General features: G+C 38.1%; 1 protein-coding gene across 7 annotated transcripts in view; it reads left to right on the top strand.

Annotated features, from left to right (window-relative positions):
* ITGB6 (integrin subunit beta 6) overlaps positions 1–18,611 on the top strand; it is a 124,394-nt gene that overhangs the window by 60,947 nt on the left and 44,836 nt on the right. For all 7 annotated transcript variants that reach the window (XM_046658496.1, XM_046658497.1, XM_046658494.1 and 4 more), the window contains 4 exons: positions 64–310; positions 5,390–5,555; positions 6,788–6,949; positions 9,957–10,052. In XM_046658496.1, the coding sequence (XP_046514452.1) occupies positions 64–310; positions 5,390–5,555; positions 6,788–6,949; positions 9,957–10,052 (671 nt within the window). The remainder of the gene's footprint in view (positions 1–63; positions 311–5,389; positions 5,556–6,787; positions 6,950–9,956; positions 10,053–18,611) is intronic.

Genomic DNA, 18,611 nt, shown 5'->3' with positions numbered 1-18,611 from the left:
GCTAGGCACAAAGAAGTCTCAATGTCTTCCTATGGATTTGCTTTCTTTGTGGGGGCTTTGCAGGCAGTGAGCAGACTCTGCAAGTTCAAGTCCGCCAGACCGAGGATTACCCGGTGGACTTGTATTACCTCATGGACCTCTCAGCCTCCATGGATGACGACCTCAACACAATCAAAGAGCTGGGCTCCCTGCTTTCCAAGGAGATGTCTAAATTAACAAGCAACTTTAGACTGGGCTTCGGCTCTTTTGTGGAAAAACCCGTCTCCCCTTTTATGAAAACATCGCCAGAAGAAATCGCCAACCCTTGCAGGTAAGTAAATGATTCTCTGCGTCTTTGAAAAATGATTATCTGTAAAGATAGCCCCACTATGAGCTGTACTTGGCAAGAGCTTGCTAACTACCTGGCATTCCCCTTCTATCTGGTTGGATCTCAGAAGCTTTCTCAGTTGCCCTCGTTAGGAACCAAGGTAAAGTCATCTTAATATGTGGTTCTAGCCTCAGGTCCTTGCAGCGTCTGTCTCCCTGGATAGGTCAGGATGCAGCAAATTTGGTTTTATGTTCTGCAGACGAGGGGAACGAGTTTTTCACTATAGTTTCCACTGGCCTGTGCCCATCTCCAGCCCCTTGGAGACCTTCTGTCCACCACTTTCTGAAGCCATTTGACAGTAACCCAGTTTTTCAGAGTATCTTTCTCTGCTTCGGTGACTTCTGACAAAATAACCTTTTTTGCAGCTTTCTCTGACATACTTTGGGAAAAGTAGATTTCTCTTATTGCTTGGAGAAGGTCTTTTCAGCCTTCACTGCCATCGAATTCAGTACAAAATTAGGCAGTGACTCCATTATAATATGCTATAATCAGCTACTAAAACCATGTTTTATCCAGGTGATGGTCAAGAGCAAATTGATTTGTGGTGTTTTACCTGTACAGTCAATGACAAGTTCAAAATAAAATTATTTAATATCCTTCTATTGAATAAGATCTACCATTTGGTACGTGCCAGACACTATGCTGAAGATTTTACATATATGACCTCATTCAATTTTCATAATAACAGTAGATCAAAGAAGATTTCATCATCTCTGTACTCGGAGGAAGTAACAGAGGCTCTGAGAGGGTGGTAATTTGCCCAAGGCCACATGACTGATCAGAGATCTGTACCAAGACCTGGGCTGGTCCAAAACCAAGCCCTTTACTACTATGGATCCAGTATATACGAAATGACTTTCCAAATGTATATTGACTTGTAATACTTGGATATACCCAAGGCATTAATCAATCTCCATAAAAGACAAACAGCTTTTAGAGTATCATTTTAAGATATTTCAATGTGGTTCCCAACCAGAATCTGACATAGCCAAAAATAATTTGACCATGAAAGGAATTCATCACTGATTGTAACTCTTAGGAATTGTGTTTGCTTACAAGAATCAGAGATAGTGTTTGTCCCCCACCCCCTTTTTTTGTGATATAATTGACATGTACTAAAATGCACACACCAGAAATACTGTTTAATGAGTTTTGATAATTGAATATACCAGTGTAAACACACCTAAAACATGCTGTAGAACATTTCCATCACCTCAGAAAGTTCCCTCATGCCCCATTGCAGTCAATTCTACTGCCCCAGAGGCAACCATTTTCTGATTTCTATAATTTAGATTAGTTTTGCCTGTTCTTGGATTTCAAATAAATGGAATAATATAGTATATACCTTCTGTGTCTGCCTTCTTTTGATCAATATGTTTTTGAGATTCATCCATGATTTTGTGTTTATCAGCCGTTTGTTCCTTTTTGTTTTAAGTAATAGTCTATTGTATGGATTTACTACACTTTGTTGATCCATTCTTCCCTTCATAAACATTTGTGTTGTTTCCCATTTTTGGCTATTATGAAAAATGCTGTTATTATCATTTGCATATATCTTTGTGTGGTTGTATGGTTTATTTCTCTTGGATAGAGAAATTAAAATTAGAATCGCTGAATTGTACGATGAGTGTACTTTTAAGTTTTTAAGGAACTATCAAGTTATTTTTCAAAGTGGATGCACCATTTTGCATTGCCATCGCCAATGTATGAGGGTTCCAGTTATTCCAAATCCTTGTAACACTTAGTATTGTCAGTATTATTAATTTTAGCCATTCTAATAAGTGTGTATCCCATTGTAACTTTAATTTGCATTTTCCTAATGGCAAAAGATGTTGAGCATCTTTTCATGTATTTATTTGCCATACCCATATCTTATTTTGTGAAGTATCTTTTCAAATATTTTGCCCACTTTTAAAAATTAGTCTTATTTTATGAATGTTTATTTAAAATTTTAGCAAAAAATATGAGTAAATTAATAAAAAGTATGCCAATAAGAAAATGAGCAAAGGATATAAGCTGACAATTGACAAAAGAAGAAATACAAACTGTCAATAAATATGGACAAGTGCTCAGTCTTAGTAGTAATAAAATGGAAATTAAAAATTAAATTGATGCCATTTTAACTAATCAGCTGGTACAGTTTTTGTTGTTTTTAATGATGCAAAATTTTTGGAAAAGTTTGCCAATATGGATCAAAAGGTAACCCAGCATTTCCCCTTCAAAGAATCGATTCTCAGCAAAGATATAGCACAGCTTGCAAAGATGTTTGTGGAAGGATTGCTACATTATTTAATTACAGAAAGATTTATGAAACAAATGTTCAGTAATAGAGAGATGATCAAATAAACTATGACACATCTTATAATCACTAAAATTTATATTTTCATTTTCTTCTTTCTACTTTATATAAAGTCCAAATTTTCTTCAATGAACATGCATTATTTTAATCAGGAAAAAACCATATAATTCTAGAGAGATCATTAGCCAAATTTATAATCTTTCCTCAGGCCTGTGTTAGACTCTGTGTGAAGTGATTTCTGTAAGAAGTGACACTAATGTTTAGGAAGCCCTCACTCTGAAAAGCTTGTTGTTCTGTATGCTTTGCATTTTTTATCTCATTCAAACCTCACGACAATCCTCCTAGGTAGATACTACCTGTGGTCAGCACTTCAGAGTTTCAATAAAAGCTGATGCAAGGTATTAAAAATAAAAGAATAACGCTGCTTTCCAAGAGTTAAACATAACGAATCAGAAAGGAAATATGAAAAGTTCCCTGGAAGCAACAGACTGGCTCCTGGGCCCACCAGCAAGGTTCGCGTCATAGTCAAAAGAATGAACAGGCCTGGTAGGTTAGGGGGGTGCCGAGAGACAGAGGTCACAGACGCAAGTGTGGGCCACATCTGTCCCAGAGCGTTAGCCAGAGCATTGCCGGAGTTTCCAGGTCCAAGGGGGCCAGAGCTTCCAAAACTTTTGTTATCTGAGGAATTCAACCACAAATAGGGGAGGACCCAGGTGTGACCAACAGCACCCATTCTGGAAACATCTCAGACTATACCATTCAGTAGCAGAGTTCTCCAATTCCTCTTCTTCTGAAGCCTGAGGATGCATCAGATTATGACCCGCTTTCCATGACAGTCTACTGACAGGAAGAAAATGGCTACCCTCACAGACACCAGCATTCTAGTCCCAGTAGAGCTCCATTCCTCAGTGTGAACGAATCCACAGTCATTCTGATTTGTGTGTATAGTTAATTCTTGTCATTCATGGGAGACTTGCTCTATAAGTTTCCTTGAACAATGAATTAGTGAATGCTGAACCATTGCTCCTAGGGGAATACAGGCTTAGGTTCCTGCAAGCCTCTGGTCACTTTTTCATCAACTAGTCAATACATAATCTTGTTTTCTGTTTAGAGACACCTTAATTAATATATATTACTGATAAATTAACATTAAACTCACTGCTAAGAGCACTATAACTCGTGCCAGAACAAAGTTTATCTAACACATGTATTTTCTCCATAAGGCACATCACAGCCTTCTTGCACTTAGGAACACTAGACAGCACTTCAACACTATGCTAAACAGTGAAATCACCAAAAAAAAGCACAGAAATGCAAAAAAAAAAAAGACACTAAACAGACCACCAAAAGGACACTTGTTTACAGTATGAGAGCTGAAGCAGAAAGGCAGAGCGTGTTTGACTTCAGCTGGGAACGCATGTATCACGTGACTCAAATTTTTTGCCACATGTACATGAATGACCAACTAAGTACTGAGAGCATTGATTTTATGGTTACAAATAAATTTTAGTGAATAGGTGAATTCATAGTTACGGAATCGTGAATAATGAAGATTGACTATATACCTCAGGCAGATGAACTTGGTGAACAGGAAGCTGACCCTGAAAGATGCACCAGCTCTTCATGTGCTGACAAGACAATCTGCTGAACCTGCAAAGCTGCTCTTACAAGAGTCAATTAGCTCTCCCCAGGCAGCATACCACAGCCTCACTGGAGGCTACCCCTTTTTGCCTCTGTACTTCTACACCAGTGGTTCTCAAACTTTAGCATCCATCAGGAAGATTTGGTACAACACAGATTGCTGCGCCCAACCCTGACATTTCTAACTCAATAGGTCTTGGATAGTACCCTAGATTTTGCATTTATAACAAGTTCCCACATGATCCTCCTGGTCCAGGGACCACACTTAGAGAACCTCTGCTCTAGACTATTATTTCCATTTTACAAATGAAAACCCAAAATTCAGAAGGGTTGGGAATTTGACCAAAGTCTCATACACAGCCACTAACTGGCTTTCAGGATAAGATGTGGCTGAATTCATGATCAGCTCTTTCTGTTCCACTGTAATATCTTAGGAGGCAGATCTCATCCTGACACGGCATTTTCCCCGTATGTAAACTGTTTAAGTGGTGGTTTTTTTCCCAGGCTGGTCCAGAGCAGTCTGTTCAGTCATAGGAGAGTTGGGCTGTGGAACCAAGAGCCCTGCTCTGATTTTTGCCTGCTCTGATCTGCCTTGGCAGGCGGGGCTGGGAGTACAGGAGGGAGCAGAGGAGGAAAAAGACAGGTTCCTCTCTCAGTTTTTCCACAGGGTGACTCATACTTGATGACAGCTTAAGCTATCAGAATACAAAGGAATTGTTGTCGTCATGTAAACTTAATGGTGGATTTTGGTTGAAAGGCAATGGAAGGTAGTGATTACATACACACACACACACACACACACACACACACAAGTGTGGAGTCTGATTACCTGATTATCTGTTTTCTGAGTCTGAGCCAATGCAAGACACACAGTAAGCTCTAAGAGGAACTAATCTGGTCAGTTTGGAAGGGGTAGGTGGGAAATGATGAAACAACCTTAACAGTGAAACTCAGCCAGGTTACGGTCAGGAACTCTTGAAGACTTTTTCTTCATTTAAGGAAATGTTGCTAGGCTATTAGAGCCACTAATTGTGTGTTATACCATATTTCATCAAGAATATTTTGACATCTTACTTTTGCAGTAGTATTCCATATTTCTGCTTACCTACATTTGGATTCAAACACATTTTGCCACTGACAAATGATGCCGAAAGATTTAATGAAATTGTGAAGAATCAGAAAATTTCTGCTAATATTGATACACCCGAAGGTGGATTTGATGCAATTATGCAAGCTGCTGTGTGCAAGGTATGCTGACAGAGTAGTGTTTCACTCTCTTAACACAAATTTCATCTCTTATTAACAAATCTACTTTGAAAGCTTGGCTAACTTTATCTTTCCATTAATTGCTGTATTTGTACATTTGATACCCTTCTTAAAACACAAAATTTCTATAAAACTTTTAATCATGTTGAAATGGGGACTTTTAAAATGCCTAGTATTCAAGTAATCTAATAAAATTGTAGTCATGTTGGGAAAAATTAGTTAAAACAATAGCCATGTATGATTAATTTTCAAAGATCAAGATCAGATTAGTTTTTGAATTAAACATGGTGAAAAAAATCAAAGGCAGACATTAATGAAAAAAGTAAAAATGGCTTGAGTCAGTATAAACCTCTGCATATGATCAGATAGCTATCATTTTGAACCAACAAAATAAGCCTCAGAAACCACACTGTCTCTATAACAATGCGGGACAATCAGACAATCAGACAATCAGACGTGTATCCACAGGAATGCTTCCGATGTCTTCAGATGACAACTCCTCATGGAAAATATCAGGAAATGGGCAGGGCTGAAGCTCCTGGAAGGTGGGAGGGCCAAGGAATTAGGGGAGGAAGGAAAAGGATAAGGTGGGATGGTACAGCCAGGATGAGCTTTTGTCCAACTAGTTCCTGAACTAATCTTAATTAAAGGGGAGAGCTCTGCTAAGAAACAGACAGCAGAGCATCTTAATTAGCAGTACCTCGGGGTTACACTTTGATAAGCAGTTCTTATCCTTATATTACGTTTATAATTTTTGGATGATATCAGTAGAAAGAGAGATATATGCCTAAATGTTGGATGACATTTTAATGAAACAGGCTTACTTTGAGTCTATTTTGCATTGCGTTCTTACTAGTTTGGGTTTGGGATAATCTATGACCTCCCTTGCTCCCTGTCCTCATTTTTCTGGTAAATTGAAAGCTGGACAATAAAATAATTAACTGTAAAAGTCAAGATCAACTGGATACTTTTTGTAGTGGAACTATTTTTTCTGAAGCATAAATCATCTGAAAATGTTATCCAGGAAAAAGCAAATGCCATCGAATCTCATGTTTTTAATACATTACGATTATCTACTCACAACACATGAACAAAGCTAAAATAGACCAGCAAGATATTTTATACATTCTGAATGTGTCCAATCATAATTGATCCGCGCTCAGTAAATGCCTGCCTCTATCCAATACAACCCAAATATGTCTTTCCCACTGTAGGAAAAAATTGGCTGGCGAAACGACTCCCTCCATCTTCTGGTCTTTGTGAGTGACGCTGACTCTCATTTTGGAATGGACAGCAAACTGGCAGGCATCGTCATTCCTAACGACGGGCTCTGCCACTTGGACAGCAAGAATGAATACTCCATGTCAACTGTCTTGGTGTGTACCCTGCACTACACTGTTTTCATGGCTACAAGTAGGTGAATGAAGCAACAAATGCTGTAATGCCCAGCAGAGTAACCCACCCTTGGTGAAAACAGGTTTCACTTTCTGATTTGAGATTGACAAATTGCCCTCTCTCAGTCCTCACTGCCCTTAGAAGTTCCCACAGGAGCACAGGTGGGTGGTGGGATTCTGTGAGAAGTCTGGATCTACTATCGCCTGAATGACCCCAGAACCTCCCCATTTTTCAAAGAGCCTGAGGCCAGCAAAAAGCGATACAGTCTGCTCATTCTGTTCTCAGCCACAGCCCTGGAAAAGAAGGCTCAGACCAGAACAGTAGGCACCTGGTAGTTGCTGTGAATGATGGTCCCAGGGTCATGCCCCATAAATAACACCATGCTTTCATGGACTGTGAGGCTGCATGGGAGACAATGTCATTTAAAAAATGCTGATGATATTCAAAGAAAAAAATACTTGACTTTTGTAAAACAAGGTAAAATTTTCACGTTCTTTTGACATACATGATCTCATTTGAACCTCACCAGAACCCTAGATATCCAACTGCTTTTCTTGAACAGACCATGAGGCTGCCATACCTGTGTACACGTTATTCCCTCTGTCTGGAATGCCCTTCCCTCCCAGCCTGCTGAGAAACTCTTAATGATCCTAAAGCCCAGCTCAATCATGGCTACTCCCAGGGGGCTCTCTTTGACCTCCCCTGGGCCCCGAAGCCATTGTCTGTTTCCTGGCTCTCATACGTAGATGTCTCCCTGCCCATTGCTGTATGGAAAAGTGTTTGCTCATGTGTCTGTCTCTCTCTAATGTGCACTCCTCAGGGCCAGAACTGGCTTATTAACTCTATTTCCTGGCAGCACAGTGCCTGGAACACAGTGGGTGCTGACCAATGTATGAAATAGAATTGAATTATGCAGCAGCAACCTTGGAAAGTCATATTATACCCATTAAACACTTGGGAAAATGTGGTAGAGAGAATTTAAGTGACTTCTTAAAATGAGGATGCTGTAGAAGTATATGTAAGAGAGAGAGAGGGGAGAACCGAGAATTCTAATATCAAATTCTAATACATATATACATTACTGAATTTATATATAAATGCTTAAATATTGTGCTGGCAATTAGTTTAAAAAAATATCCAGTGGTTGATAAATGAGCTACAACCATTCATTGACCTAAATTTCTAAACTTCAATGTGAATATTTTCCCTTAACTTTTGAACAATAGCATTCCTCAAAATTATGCATTTTTTAATCATATAAACTGCCTTTACAATATCAATGAGGATAGCCACATTTTGTACTTTAGCCAGTGAGGGGCAAGAAATTGCAAGAAATGGATCCTTTTTCATTACATTTTTCTTGCAACTATTCAAATGCCCCGTAATAGACATCTTGGAAAAAGGAGGATCATAGAAGCAAATACTACCTGTTGCCTAATGTGACCTTCTTATCTAGTAAACGTTCAGTTCATTCTTGCTGAGTGAGTTGCTACAAATGCACAGAAGCCATGGACTGTTTCCATGCCTGCAACACAGCCCCCTGGGTACTTTGAGCACTTCCTAAGCACTCAACACTGGGCCAAGCTCCTGGGGCTACAAAATAATAGGACATGGTCCCTGGCCTTGAGGAACTTACAATATAACCATGGGAATTAAACCAACCCATCTGGATCAGATAGAAAACCATACTAGCCACCTATGAAGGGCTATGCGGTATGATCCTGGCTATGCACACATAGCAGTTGAAAGGGGCGAGAACATGTGGCGATCAGGAGAGGCCAGCATTGGAGGAATTCAGGCTTAAGGGTGAAGGATGCTTAATGTTTGGGCAGTTGAAAAGCAGAGGAGATGGAAAATGGGAGACTCAGGAAGATTTATACTATCTGGATTCTACTACTATCTACCGATAATAATCCAAATGGGGTGGAAAGCACGTGTTGCACGGCCAGATTTGCAGGTGGGTCATTTACCTGGGTATTTTAGGCAAAACTATACTTTTCCCTCATCTTGAATCTTGTGCCTAAAGAAGATATTAGACAAAAATACTTCCAAAGTGCTGAGAGTAAGTGAACGCATCACATTGGTGCACAGGAGGCCTTAATAATCAGGGTTCCTCCACTTTGGCTGACTTTAGTCATAGTTGATATATTCTTAATTTAATTGTTTTCAGACTACTTTTTCATTCTAGCTTTCTCTTTCTATGTTAGCCATATTTGGATTTATAAAACACATTTGGTTTTTCAGGCTTGGAAAATAAAGGCCATCTTCAAATTTGATAATTAATGACTTCTTTATTTTTTAAAGTACTCAAACCACTTGGGAATGAATGTGTCAATGGAATAGAAGTACGATGTGTTTTTGCTTGTCCTGTAAAAGTATTGCAGGATCGTGTAGAACTGATTAGTGACATCAAAAAAGCAATAAGACCAAACCCAAGAACTGGTACAGAACGGCCTCAGATCAGATGGATGTAGGAATTGTAGTGTCATTCCTCAGCAGACTATCCCCTCCTCAGCCCTCAGCCCACCTCATCCAATTCTGGGAAGAGTTTCAGAGCTATGAGTCAATCCCAGTTACATCTGTTATAGTCTAACTGCTCCTCCCTCGCCTCCAACCTCCCCTCTAACTCAAGCCTGCTGGCAAGGACTTAGGAGAAGAAATGTGTCCTACCCTTGAAAAGATGACACACTATAAGTCTTCAAATACATTCCAAATGATCTCCTTAGAAGTGACAGAGCACAATACACCACATTGACAGCCACTGACTCTTAGGAATTAACTGGATTTACAAGGTTTAGGAAACAATTATTAAACCAACTAAGTGAATAATGCTAACTGTGTATTTGTTTACTTAGAGTGATTAAACAAAATAATGCCTATGAGCATTGAAATGCCAAACTCAGTAAGATCTCTTTGAAAGAAATATTCCTTTCTTTATTTTATGTACTTTTATTAAGATGATACTTAAAATCTATATGTTAATTTTAGGAATATCCAACAATTGGACAACTCATTGATAAACTGGTGCAAAATAATGTGTTACTGATCTTTGCTGTAACCCAAGAACAAGTTCATTTATATGAGGTAAGCAAAATAATTTGGGAAATTCCTTCAGGGAGATTATTCAACGTGAAATTTTAACATTAACTCTGTGAGTTTAACACATGAGATGCTATTAGGTAATCATTAACAACTACGAAATATAGTGGACATTGGCAAAGTGGATTCAGTTACTATTTACAACTTAAATGATAAACACAGAGGTGTAGTGGGGAGTGGGAGACAGATATAGTGGGACAAGGAAGAAAGAGTTACGGAAATGAAAAAGAAAAGTTGGAAGAGAATACCAATAAACATAGGACAACCTACCTCACGGAAAATTAGTCTATCTTCTCTTGAACTATTTCATCTGATGAGGAGAGTTAACAGACAGCAGAGAAAATTATAAGAGTGGGAGGAGACTTGACTTTAAATTCTTTGACATTTGCAAATTAAATACATAGAAAATACACGAGGAGAGACACAACTCAAGCTATCGAGAAGTGAAAAGTTGAAAGAAAAAACATTAAATTGAGTCAAAAAACAATTTCTCCCTGAAGTAGCTGGATTTGCAGTTGAAGTTTTTCCTGGAAGCACCAATGGCAGAAAGGGAACTGTTTCATTAGATGAAATAATGTTCATAAACCACTGTAGAGACTGTAAAATGCATACCAAAGGGTTTCTTTCCAGCCTAAGAAAAACAATACGTGAAAGTGCCATGAATTTGGATACTCGTGGATCATCTATCCCTAATGGGCATTTTCACAGTGAAGTGAGGAGTGTCTAGCCTAGGCCCTAGAAAATGTGCAGAAAATAGGTGTACATTAAATTGTCTGTGGTTTCTATGCAGGAGCTTCAGAGACTCTTAAATTCAGAGTCTGATCTCCCATTCCTTTTGAAAGGACCTCAACTCGCTTGGTGACTTTACAGGGCTGGGGAAACTCTGAGATTATTTCACAGAAGGCTTTGATTAAATGCCACGCACTGCTAAGTATGGTGCAGCCCATGAGCTTGCATCAGGTTCTGCAGAAAGGATCCGGGAGGAGATCCTATCTTGCATTTTTAATGAGAGGAGGGTATTGTGCTGCAGGTGAGATTGCCTGCTGCTGAAAACCAAGGAAGTCCCTCGCAATCAAGCTACATACTCAAGGCCTTTGTTCTGCTCAGAGACCATGTGGGTTCACCTGATCTGGGCATTTTCTTAAGGCTCTTCAGTATGTGATACTTGCTTCCAGTGGTTTTAAGTAGTAGAGTTGCAGTCAAGATTTAAAAAAAATACACCCAAATACAATAGTGAGTCTATTCTGCCTTTGATGCTTAAGGCTGGAGTAAGGAGACCCTGGGGGTCACTACAGGTCCTCCACAGCAGGGCTCCTGCTTGCAAAGGAGAGGGGAGTTGTACAGAACTTTTCTTAAAAGAGGAGTCTAGGAAACACTATTGGTGATCATGAACATGGACACCCATAACACACTTTGGTAATAGTCTTTAAGACTCACAACTCATTTATACCCCTTCTCAAAACTGCTATTAAAAAGACAGAGGAAGATGAAAAATAACTACGTGGCAAAACAGAATCTGTCAGATTTAAGCTAGTTGCATCCATGGTTCCCCTGTTGCAAGGGAAATGATTATTTCTAAGGAAAGCACCAGATTAGAGCCTGTCTCTAATGTAACAGCAGGACATTTATTTTGCCTGCCTACTAATCTCATTATGAGGTGAATTTATGTTCTGTCAGGATCTGTGGTCTTTGCCATCCAGGCTTCTCTAAATTCAAAGGGACATTTTCAGGGATCCACGGAGCAGACCAGGTCGGCAGCCCACTCTATGGCTTCGATCCTTTCATTACTTTATTTTCATTTTGATGGACTTATCCTTCCATCTGCATTAGTGGGGGCAGGCGGCAGCTTGATCTAAAGATAATGACAGCAACATTGCACTTCCCTGAAGGCTTCACACAGCATGAAAATGCTGCTCTCTTGTTTTATTGATAATGAAAACTGAAAATAGACCAACAGTGGTTCATGTTGTCTTTCCATTCAAATCTTAGAGGGAGCCCTACACAACCTGAGGTTTGGATAGCTGCGATAGAAGGAACATAACCACCAAAGAATCACTGAAAAATAAAACCAGCGATAGGATAAATAAGGCAACTAAGTGGTTGGATCTAATGGAAATTCCAGAAGGCAAATTGTTTGCCGCAGTTATGTATTAAGCAGTTATGTGCAAACACAGCAGGCATGCGTTGGGTCAGATTCAATGATGGCCCCGTATTGCAGCAAATAAGATTTATGTTGCCCACTCATGGAATGCAGGAAAAATTACTGTTTTTTCCAGTGATTTTGGTAAGATGCTTTGGACTGCCCAGGTGTTTAGTGTTGCTGTACTCTGTGCTAACAGAAATGAAGGAATAAGGGAAAGGATAATGTAAGCAGTTTCCTTCAGTTCAGGAAGACTGCAGTGTGCACCCCAGACTCCAACAAACACATGATTGTGAACAAACTTATTATTATGAAGAGTTTCCTGTTTGTCCAATTACAGGGTTTAAAAGATAATGATAGATAATAGACCGAGCAGTACGTAGTATATTACCTTCTAGTGCTAAATACCATTTTGAATCAGGATTCAATTACCCAAGCTTAAAAAAATTTTTTTATCTTCTCTGCTGTTTTCAAATGTTTACCGTTAATTTTCATTAAGATAGTATCAGGTTACTAAACCCCAACTGTCTAATTTGACTAGTTTTTCCTTCCTAGGGAGATATTTAGATAAAAAGCAATTAAATCAGTGTTCTCTGCTACATTGTCAAATCATATTATTAATCACCTGGGATTATTTGCAAGACTTTAAAATATCTCGTATTTTTCAAAATGTCTACATCGAGCTGGAAAAGATGAATTTTGTGAAGTTAATAATAATAATTATTATCATATGGCCTGGTATTTATGATGTAATGTTGAAACACAGTACTTAGGAAGTAAACAAGATATATAGGTAATAGACACTTCTGGTTTACTAACATCTGTGACCATGACTTGCTGTTCCTGTGGTTATAAGGACAGAGTGATGGGTCTAAAGCAGGGGGACGGGGAGCCCAAGAAGGCTTTTATAACACCAAAGGACCCTTCCTTCAGGAGGTGAAAATCTTCTACTAGCAGCTCTTGAAGAGAATGGTGGGTCTTGCTCACCTTTCTATTTAGGCCAATTCTCTGTGCACAGTAGATGCTCAATAAATATTTGTTGAATGAATTTTTTTTTTTTTTTAACTGCTGCAAGATCTTTTCTCAAGTTGGGTCAAAGTTTCTAAATAGGGACTTGGAGTTTTGGGTGACAAATACCTGTTAAGGTTGAAGGAGCACATTTACAAGAGCAGGTGGGAGTCCCTGATCCATTGCTACAATCGCCTGCAGCCCTGGCTGTCCTTTCTCCACCCCTTCCGCTTTGGACCCAGAGAGCACCAGAGAGAAAGGAGCCCTCTGCATCAGTCTTGGGACCAACTTGTTGAATAAGCTCCAGAGCCTTCTTACCAGTCTGTGCAAGGAAAACTGCTGAGCAATTACCGACTTGACAGGCGTTGTATCTAAAAAACAAGCATAACAAATCGCCACAGCATGAAATGAGACTGATGTTCTTGTGTGGCTTGTGAAAATTATCTACCAATATACATTTCAATTTTTCAGGAATCAATAACTCAGGTTTTTTTTTTTTGAGGTTATGATAGTTTACATTATTATTTGTCAGTCATATTAGAGGTGCACCACTTCACCCTTTGTTCCCACCCCCCACCCTCCTTTCCCCTGGTAACCACTAATCTGTTCTCTTTGTCCATGTGTTTATTTATCTTCCACATATGAGTGGAGTCATACAGCGTTTGTTTTTCTCTATCTGGCTTAGTTCGCTTAACATATTATCCTCAAGGTCCATCCATGTTGTTGTGAATGGGATGATTTTATCCTTTTTTATGGCTGAGTAGCATTCCATTGTATATATATACACCGTATCTTCTCTATCCAGTCATCAGTCGATGGGCACTTAGGTTGCTTCCACATCTTGGCTATTGTGAATAATGCTGCAATGGACAAAGGGGTGGTGGGTTTCTTTGAATTGCTGATTTCAAGTTCTTTGAATAGATACCCAGTGGTAGTCATATGGTATTTCTATTTTTAATTGTTTGACAAATCTCCATACTGTTTTCCATAGTGGGTGTACCAGTTTGCATTCCCACCAACAGTGTATGAGTGTTCTTTTTTCTCTACAACCTCTCCAACATTTATCACTTTTTGTCTTGGTTATTTTTTCCATTCTAACAGGTGTAAGGTGATATCTTAGTGTAGTTTTGATTTGCATTTCCCTGATGATCAGTGATGATGAGGATCTTTTCATGTGCCTATTGGCCATCCCTGTATCTTCTTTGGAGAAATGTCTGTTCATATCCCCTGCCCATTTTTTGATCAGATTGTTTGATTTTTTTGTTGTTGAGTTGTGTGAGTTCCTTTATGTATTATGGAGATTAACCTTTTGTTGGATATATGATTTGCAAGTATTTTTTCCCAGTTGTTGGGTTGTGTTTTTGTTTCAATCCTGTTTTCCCCCGCCTTGTAGAAGCTCTTTAGTCTGATGAAGTCCTATTTGTTTATTCTTTCTATTGTCTCCCTTATCTGAGAAGACATGGTGTCCAAAAAGATCCTTTTAAGACTGATATAAAAGAGGGTACTGCCCGTATTTTCTTCTAGAAGTCTTATGGTTTCAGGTCTTACCTTTAAGTCTTTGATCCATTTTGAGTTTAGTTTTGTGAATGGAGTAAAAGAGTGGTCTATTTTCATTCTTTTACATGTGGCTGTCCAGTTTTCCCAACACCATTTGTTGAAAAGATTTTTTTCTCCATTGTATGTTCTCAGCTCCTTTGTTGAAGATTAACTGTTCACAGATGTGTGGTTTTATTTCTGGGCTTTCAATTCTGTTCCATTGATCTGTGTGCCTGTTTTTGTACCAGTACCATGCTGTTTCAATTACTATAGCTTTGTAGTATATTTTGAAGTCGGGGATTGTGATGCCTCCAGCTTTGTTCTTTTATCTCAGGGTTGCTTTAGCAACTCAGGGTCTTTTATAGCCCCATATGAATTTTAGGATTCTTTGTTCTATTTCTATGAAGAATGTCATTGGGATTATGATTGGTATTGTGTTGAATCTGTAGATCGTTTTAGGTAGTATGGACACTTTTGACTATGTTTATTCTTTCAATCCATGTGCATGTAATGTCTTTCCATCTCTTTATTCATCATCAATTTCTTTCAGGAAAGTCTTATAGTTTTCATTGTATAGGTCTTTCACTTCCTTGGTTAAATTTATTCCAAGATATTTTATTCTTTTTGTTGCAATTGTGAATGGGATTTTGTTCTTGAATTCTCTTTCTGTTAGTTTGTTATTAGAGTATAGAAATGCTACCAATTTATGTAAGTTGATTTTGTACCCTGCAACTTTGCTGTAATTGTTGATTACTTCTAGTAGCTTTCCGTTGGATTTTTTAGGGTTTTCTATATGTAAGATCATGTCATCTGCAAACAGCAAGAATTTCACTTCCTCATTCCCTATTTGGATTCCTTTTATTTCTTTTTCTTGCCTAATTGGTCTGGCTAAAACCTCCAGTACTATGTTGAATAAGAGTGGCAAGAATGAGCACCCTTGTCTTGTTCCTGTTCTCAGAGGGATGGCTTTCAGTTTTTCCCCATTGAGTATGATGTTGGCTGTGGGTTTGTCATATATGGCCTTTATTATGTTGAAGTACTTTCCTTTTATATCCAGTTTATTGAGAGTTTTTATCATAAATGGATGTTGGATCTTGTTGAATGCTTTCTCTGCATCTATTGAGATGATCATGTGGTTTTTGTTCCTCATTTTGTTAATGTGGTGTAACACATTGATTGATTTATGGATGTTGAACTATCCCTGTGTCCCTGGTATAAATCCCATTTGATCATGGTGTATGATCTTTTTAATGTATTGCTGTATTTGGTTTGCCAATATTTTATTGAGGATTTTTGCATCTATGTTCATCAGTGATATTGGCCTGTAGTTTTCCTTCTTTGTGTTGTCCTTGTCTGCTTTTGGGATCAGGGTGATGTTGGCCTCCTAGAATGTGTTAGGAAGTGCTCCATCTTCCTCAATTTTCTGGAATAGTTTGAGAAAGACAGGTATTAAATCTTCTTTGAATGTTTGGTAGAATTCTCCAGAGAAGCCGTCTGGTCCTGGACTTTTATTTTGGGGGAGGTTTTTGATTACTGTTTCAATCACTTTACTGGTGATTGGTTTATTCAGATTCTCTATTTCATCCTGATTCAGTTTTGGGAAGTTATAAGAGTCTAAGAATTTATTCATTTCTTCTAGGTTGTCCAACTTGTTGGCATATAGTTTTTCATAGTATTCTCTTATAATCTTTTGTATTTCTGTGGTATCTGTTGTGATTTCTGCTCTTCCAGTTTTGATTTTATTTATTTGAGTCTTCTCTCTTTTTTTCTTAGCAAGCCTGGCTAAGGGTTTGTCAATTTTGTTTATTTTCTTGAAGAATCAGCTCTTTCTTTCATTGATCCTTTCTACTGTCTTTTTTGTTTTGATTTTATTTATTTCTACTCTAATTTTTGTTATTTTCCTCCTTCTACTGACTTTTGGCTTTGTTCTTTTTCTAATTCTGTTCAGTGTAGTTTGAGATTGCTTATTTGAGATTTTTCTTGTGTATTGGGGTGAGCCTTATTGCAATGAATTTCCCTCTTAGGACCACTTTTGCTGCATCCCAAATGAGTTGGTATGGTGTGTTTTCATTTTCATTTGTCTCCAAATAATATTTGATTTCTCCAGTGGTCCATTGGTCATTCAGTAGCATCTTATTTAAGCTCCACATCTTTGCCCCTTTCCCAGCTTTGTTCTTGTAATTGATTTCTAGTTTCATAGCATTATGGTCAGAAAAGATGCTTGATATTATTTCAATCCTCTTAAATTTGTTGAGGCTTGCTTTGTTTCCCAACATATGGTCTATCTTTGAGAATGTTCCATGCACACTTGAGAAGAATGAGTAACCTGCTGTTTTTGGATGGAGTGTTCTATATATATCTATTACGTCCAACTGGCCTAGTTTTTCATTTAATTCTACAATTTCCTTGTTGATGTTCTGTCTGGATGATCTATCTGTTGGTGTTAGTAGGTTGTTGAGGTCCCCTACTATTATTGTATTGTTGTTGATATCCCCTATTACTTAATTGTTGTTGCTTTGTGTACTTTGACACTCCTGTGTTGGGTGCATATATATTGATAAGTGTTATGTCTTCTTGGTGGAGTGTCCCTTTTATCATTATAAACTGCCCCTCTTTGTCTCTTTTTACCTGTTTTGCCTCAAAGTCTAATTTGTCTGATTTAAGTATGGCAACATCTGTTTTCTTATGTTTACCGTTAGCTTGGAGTATCATCTTCCATCCCTTCACTCTGTCTGTGTTTGTCTTTGGAGCTGAGGTATGTTTACTGGAGGCAGCATATTGATGGGTCTTGTTTTTTAAGCCATCCTGCCACTCTGTGTCTTTTGATTGGAGAATTCAATCTATTTACATTTAGACTGATTATTGAAATGTGGGGGCTTAATGCTGCCATTTTATCACTCGTTTTCCAGTTATCCTGCATTTCCTTTAACAATGCAGTTTTTATTTCACACCTTCTTTCCTCTTTTTGCTCATCTTTTAAGCTTTTCTCTGCAGCAAGAGTTGAAATGAGGCAAAAGAATTACAGAGGGTGATAAAATAAAAATTGGATGCATTTGCTATTTGTTAGGCTTTTCTATTATTTTGTTTTATAATGTTCACTGTTGAAAAAGATAAAAACAATTTTTCTCTGATGAAAATCCCTTTATCTCTGGCCTCAGTTTTTACAAAATAAAAGAACTGGACTGATGACCTCCAGCTTTAATAATTAATGACTCTGAACCTGAAGGGGCGAAATCACCACAAATTCCAATGATCTCTGCATAGATGAAGCTTAGTTCGCTGTAATAGAACTAATTTTAGGACATAGTCTAAAAAGTTGCTCTTTATCCTATCAACCACATCCTATAATGGGGTATTCCAAATTTATGCTTTTAGTGAAAATAAAGTCATCAGGAATACGGACAAAAGTCTTCTGGATTATGAGAAATCTCAATGGAGTTAATAAATTGCTCTTAATTTGAGTGTAATGGAAAAGCATTTTGATTTCTCCTTAGTTGATGGTATCTAGGAACAAAGACTGAGGAGAGCCAGCTGCCTACACTTTCCTCATTAATGAAAACATGTGTTGGAGAGGGAATATTTGGAATAAAACTCATGTCCTCAGATTATCAGGCCAGAGTTGTTAGGAGTATTTTCCAGGCTAATTAATAAATCTCAACCATGAAAAGTCATCAGCAGTTACCCCTTAGAATACACATTGTACTTTTCTTCTAAAGAACTCAAAACCTCATAATCTGGAAAATAAACACTCAGTGAAAAAAAAATACAAATTTAAAGTAGAGCCTTAATAAGATGTCCTATTAGGCCAACACAAGTAGAAATATAAAATGGAATTTCACTAATACAAGGCCTAAATATTT

This window comes from Equus quagga, chromosome 4 (assembly GCF_021613505.1).
Source record: "Equus quagga isolate Etosha38 chromosome 4, UCLA_HA_Equagga_1.0, whole genome shotgun sequence".
NCBI lineage: Eukaryota > Metazoa > Chordata > Mammalia > Perissodactyla > Equidae > Equus > Equus quagga.
This window is presented reverse-complemented; position numbering and strand designations above follow the sequence as displayed.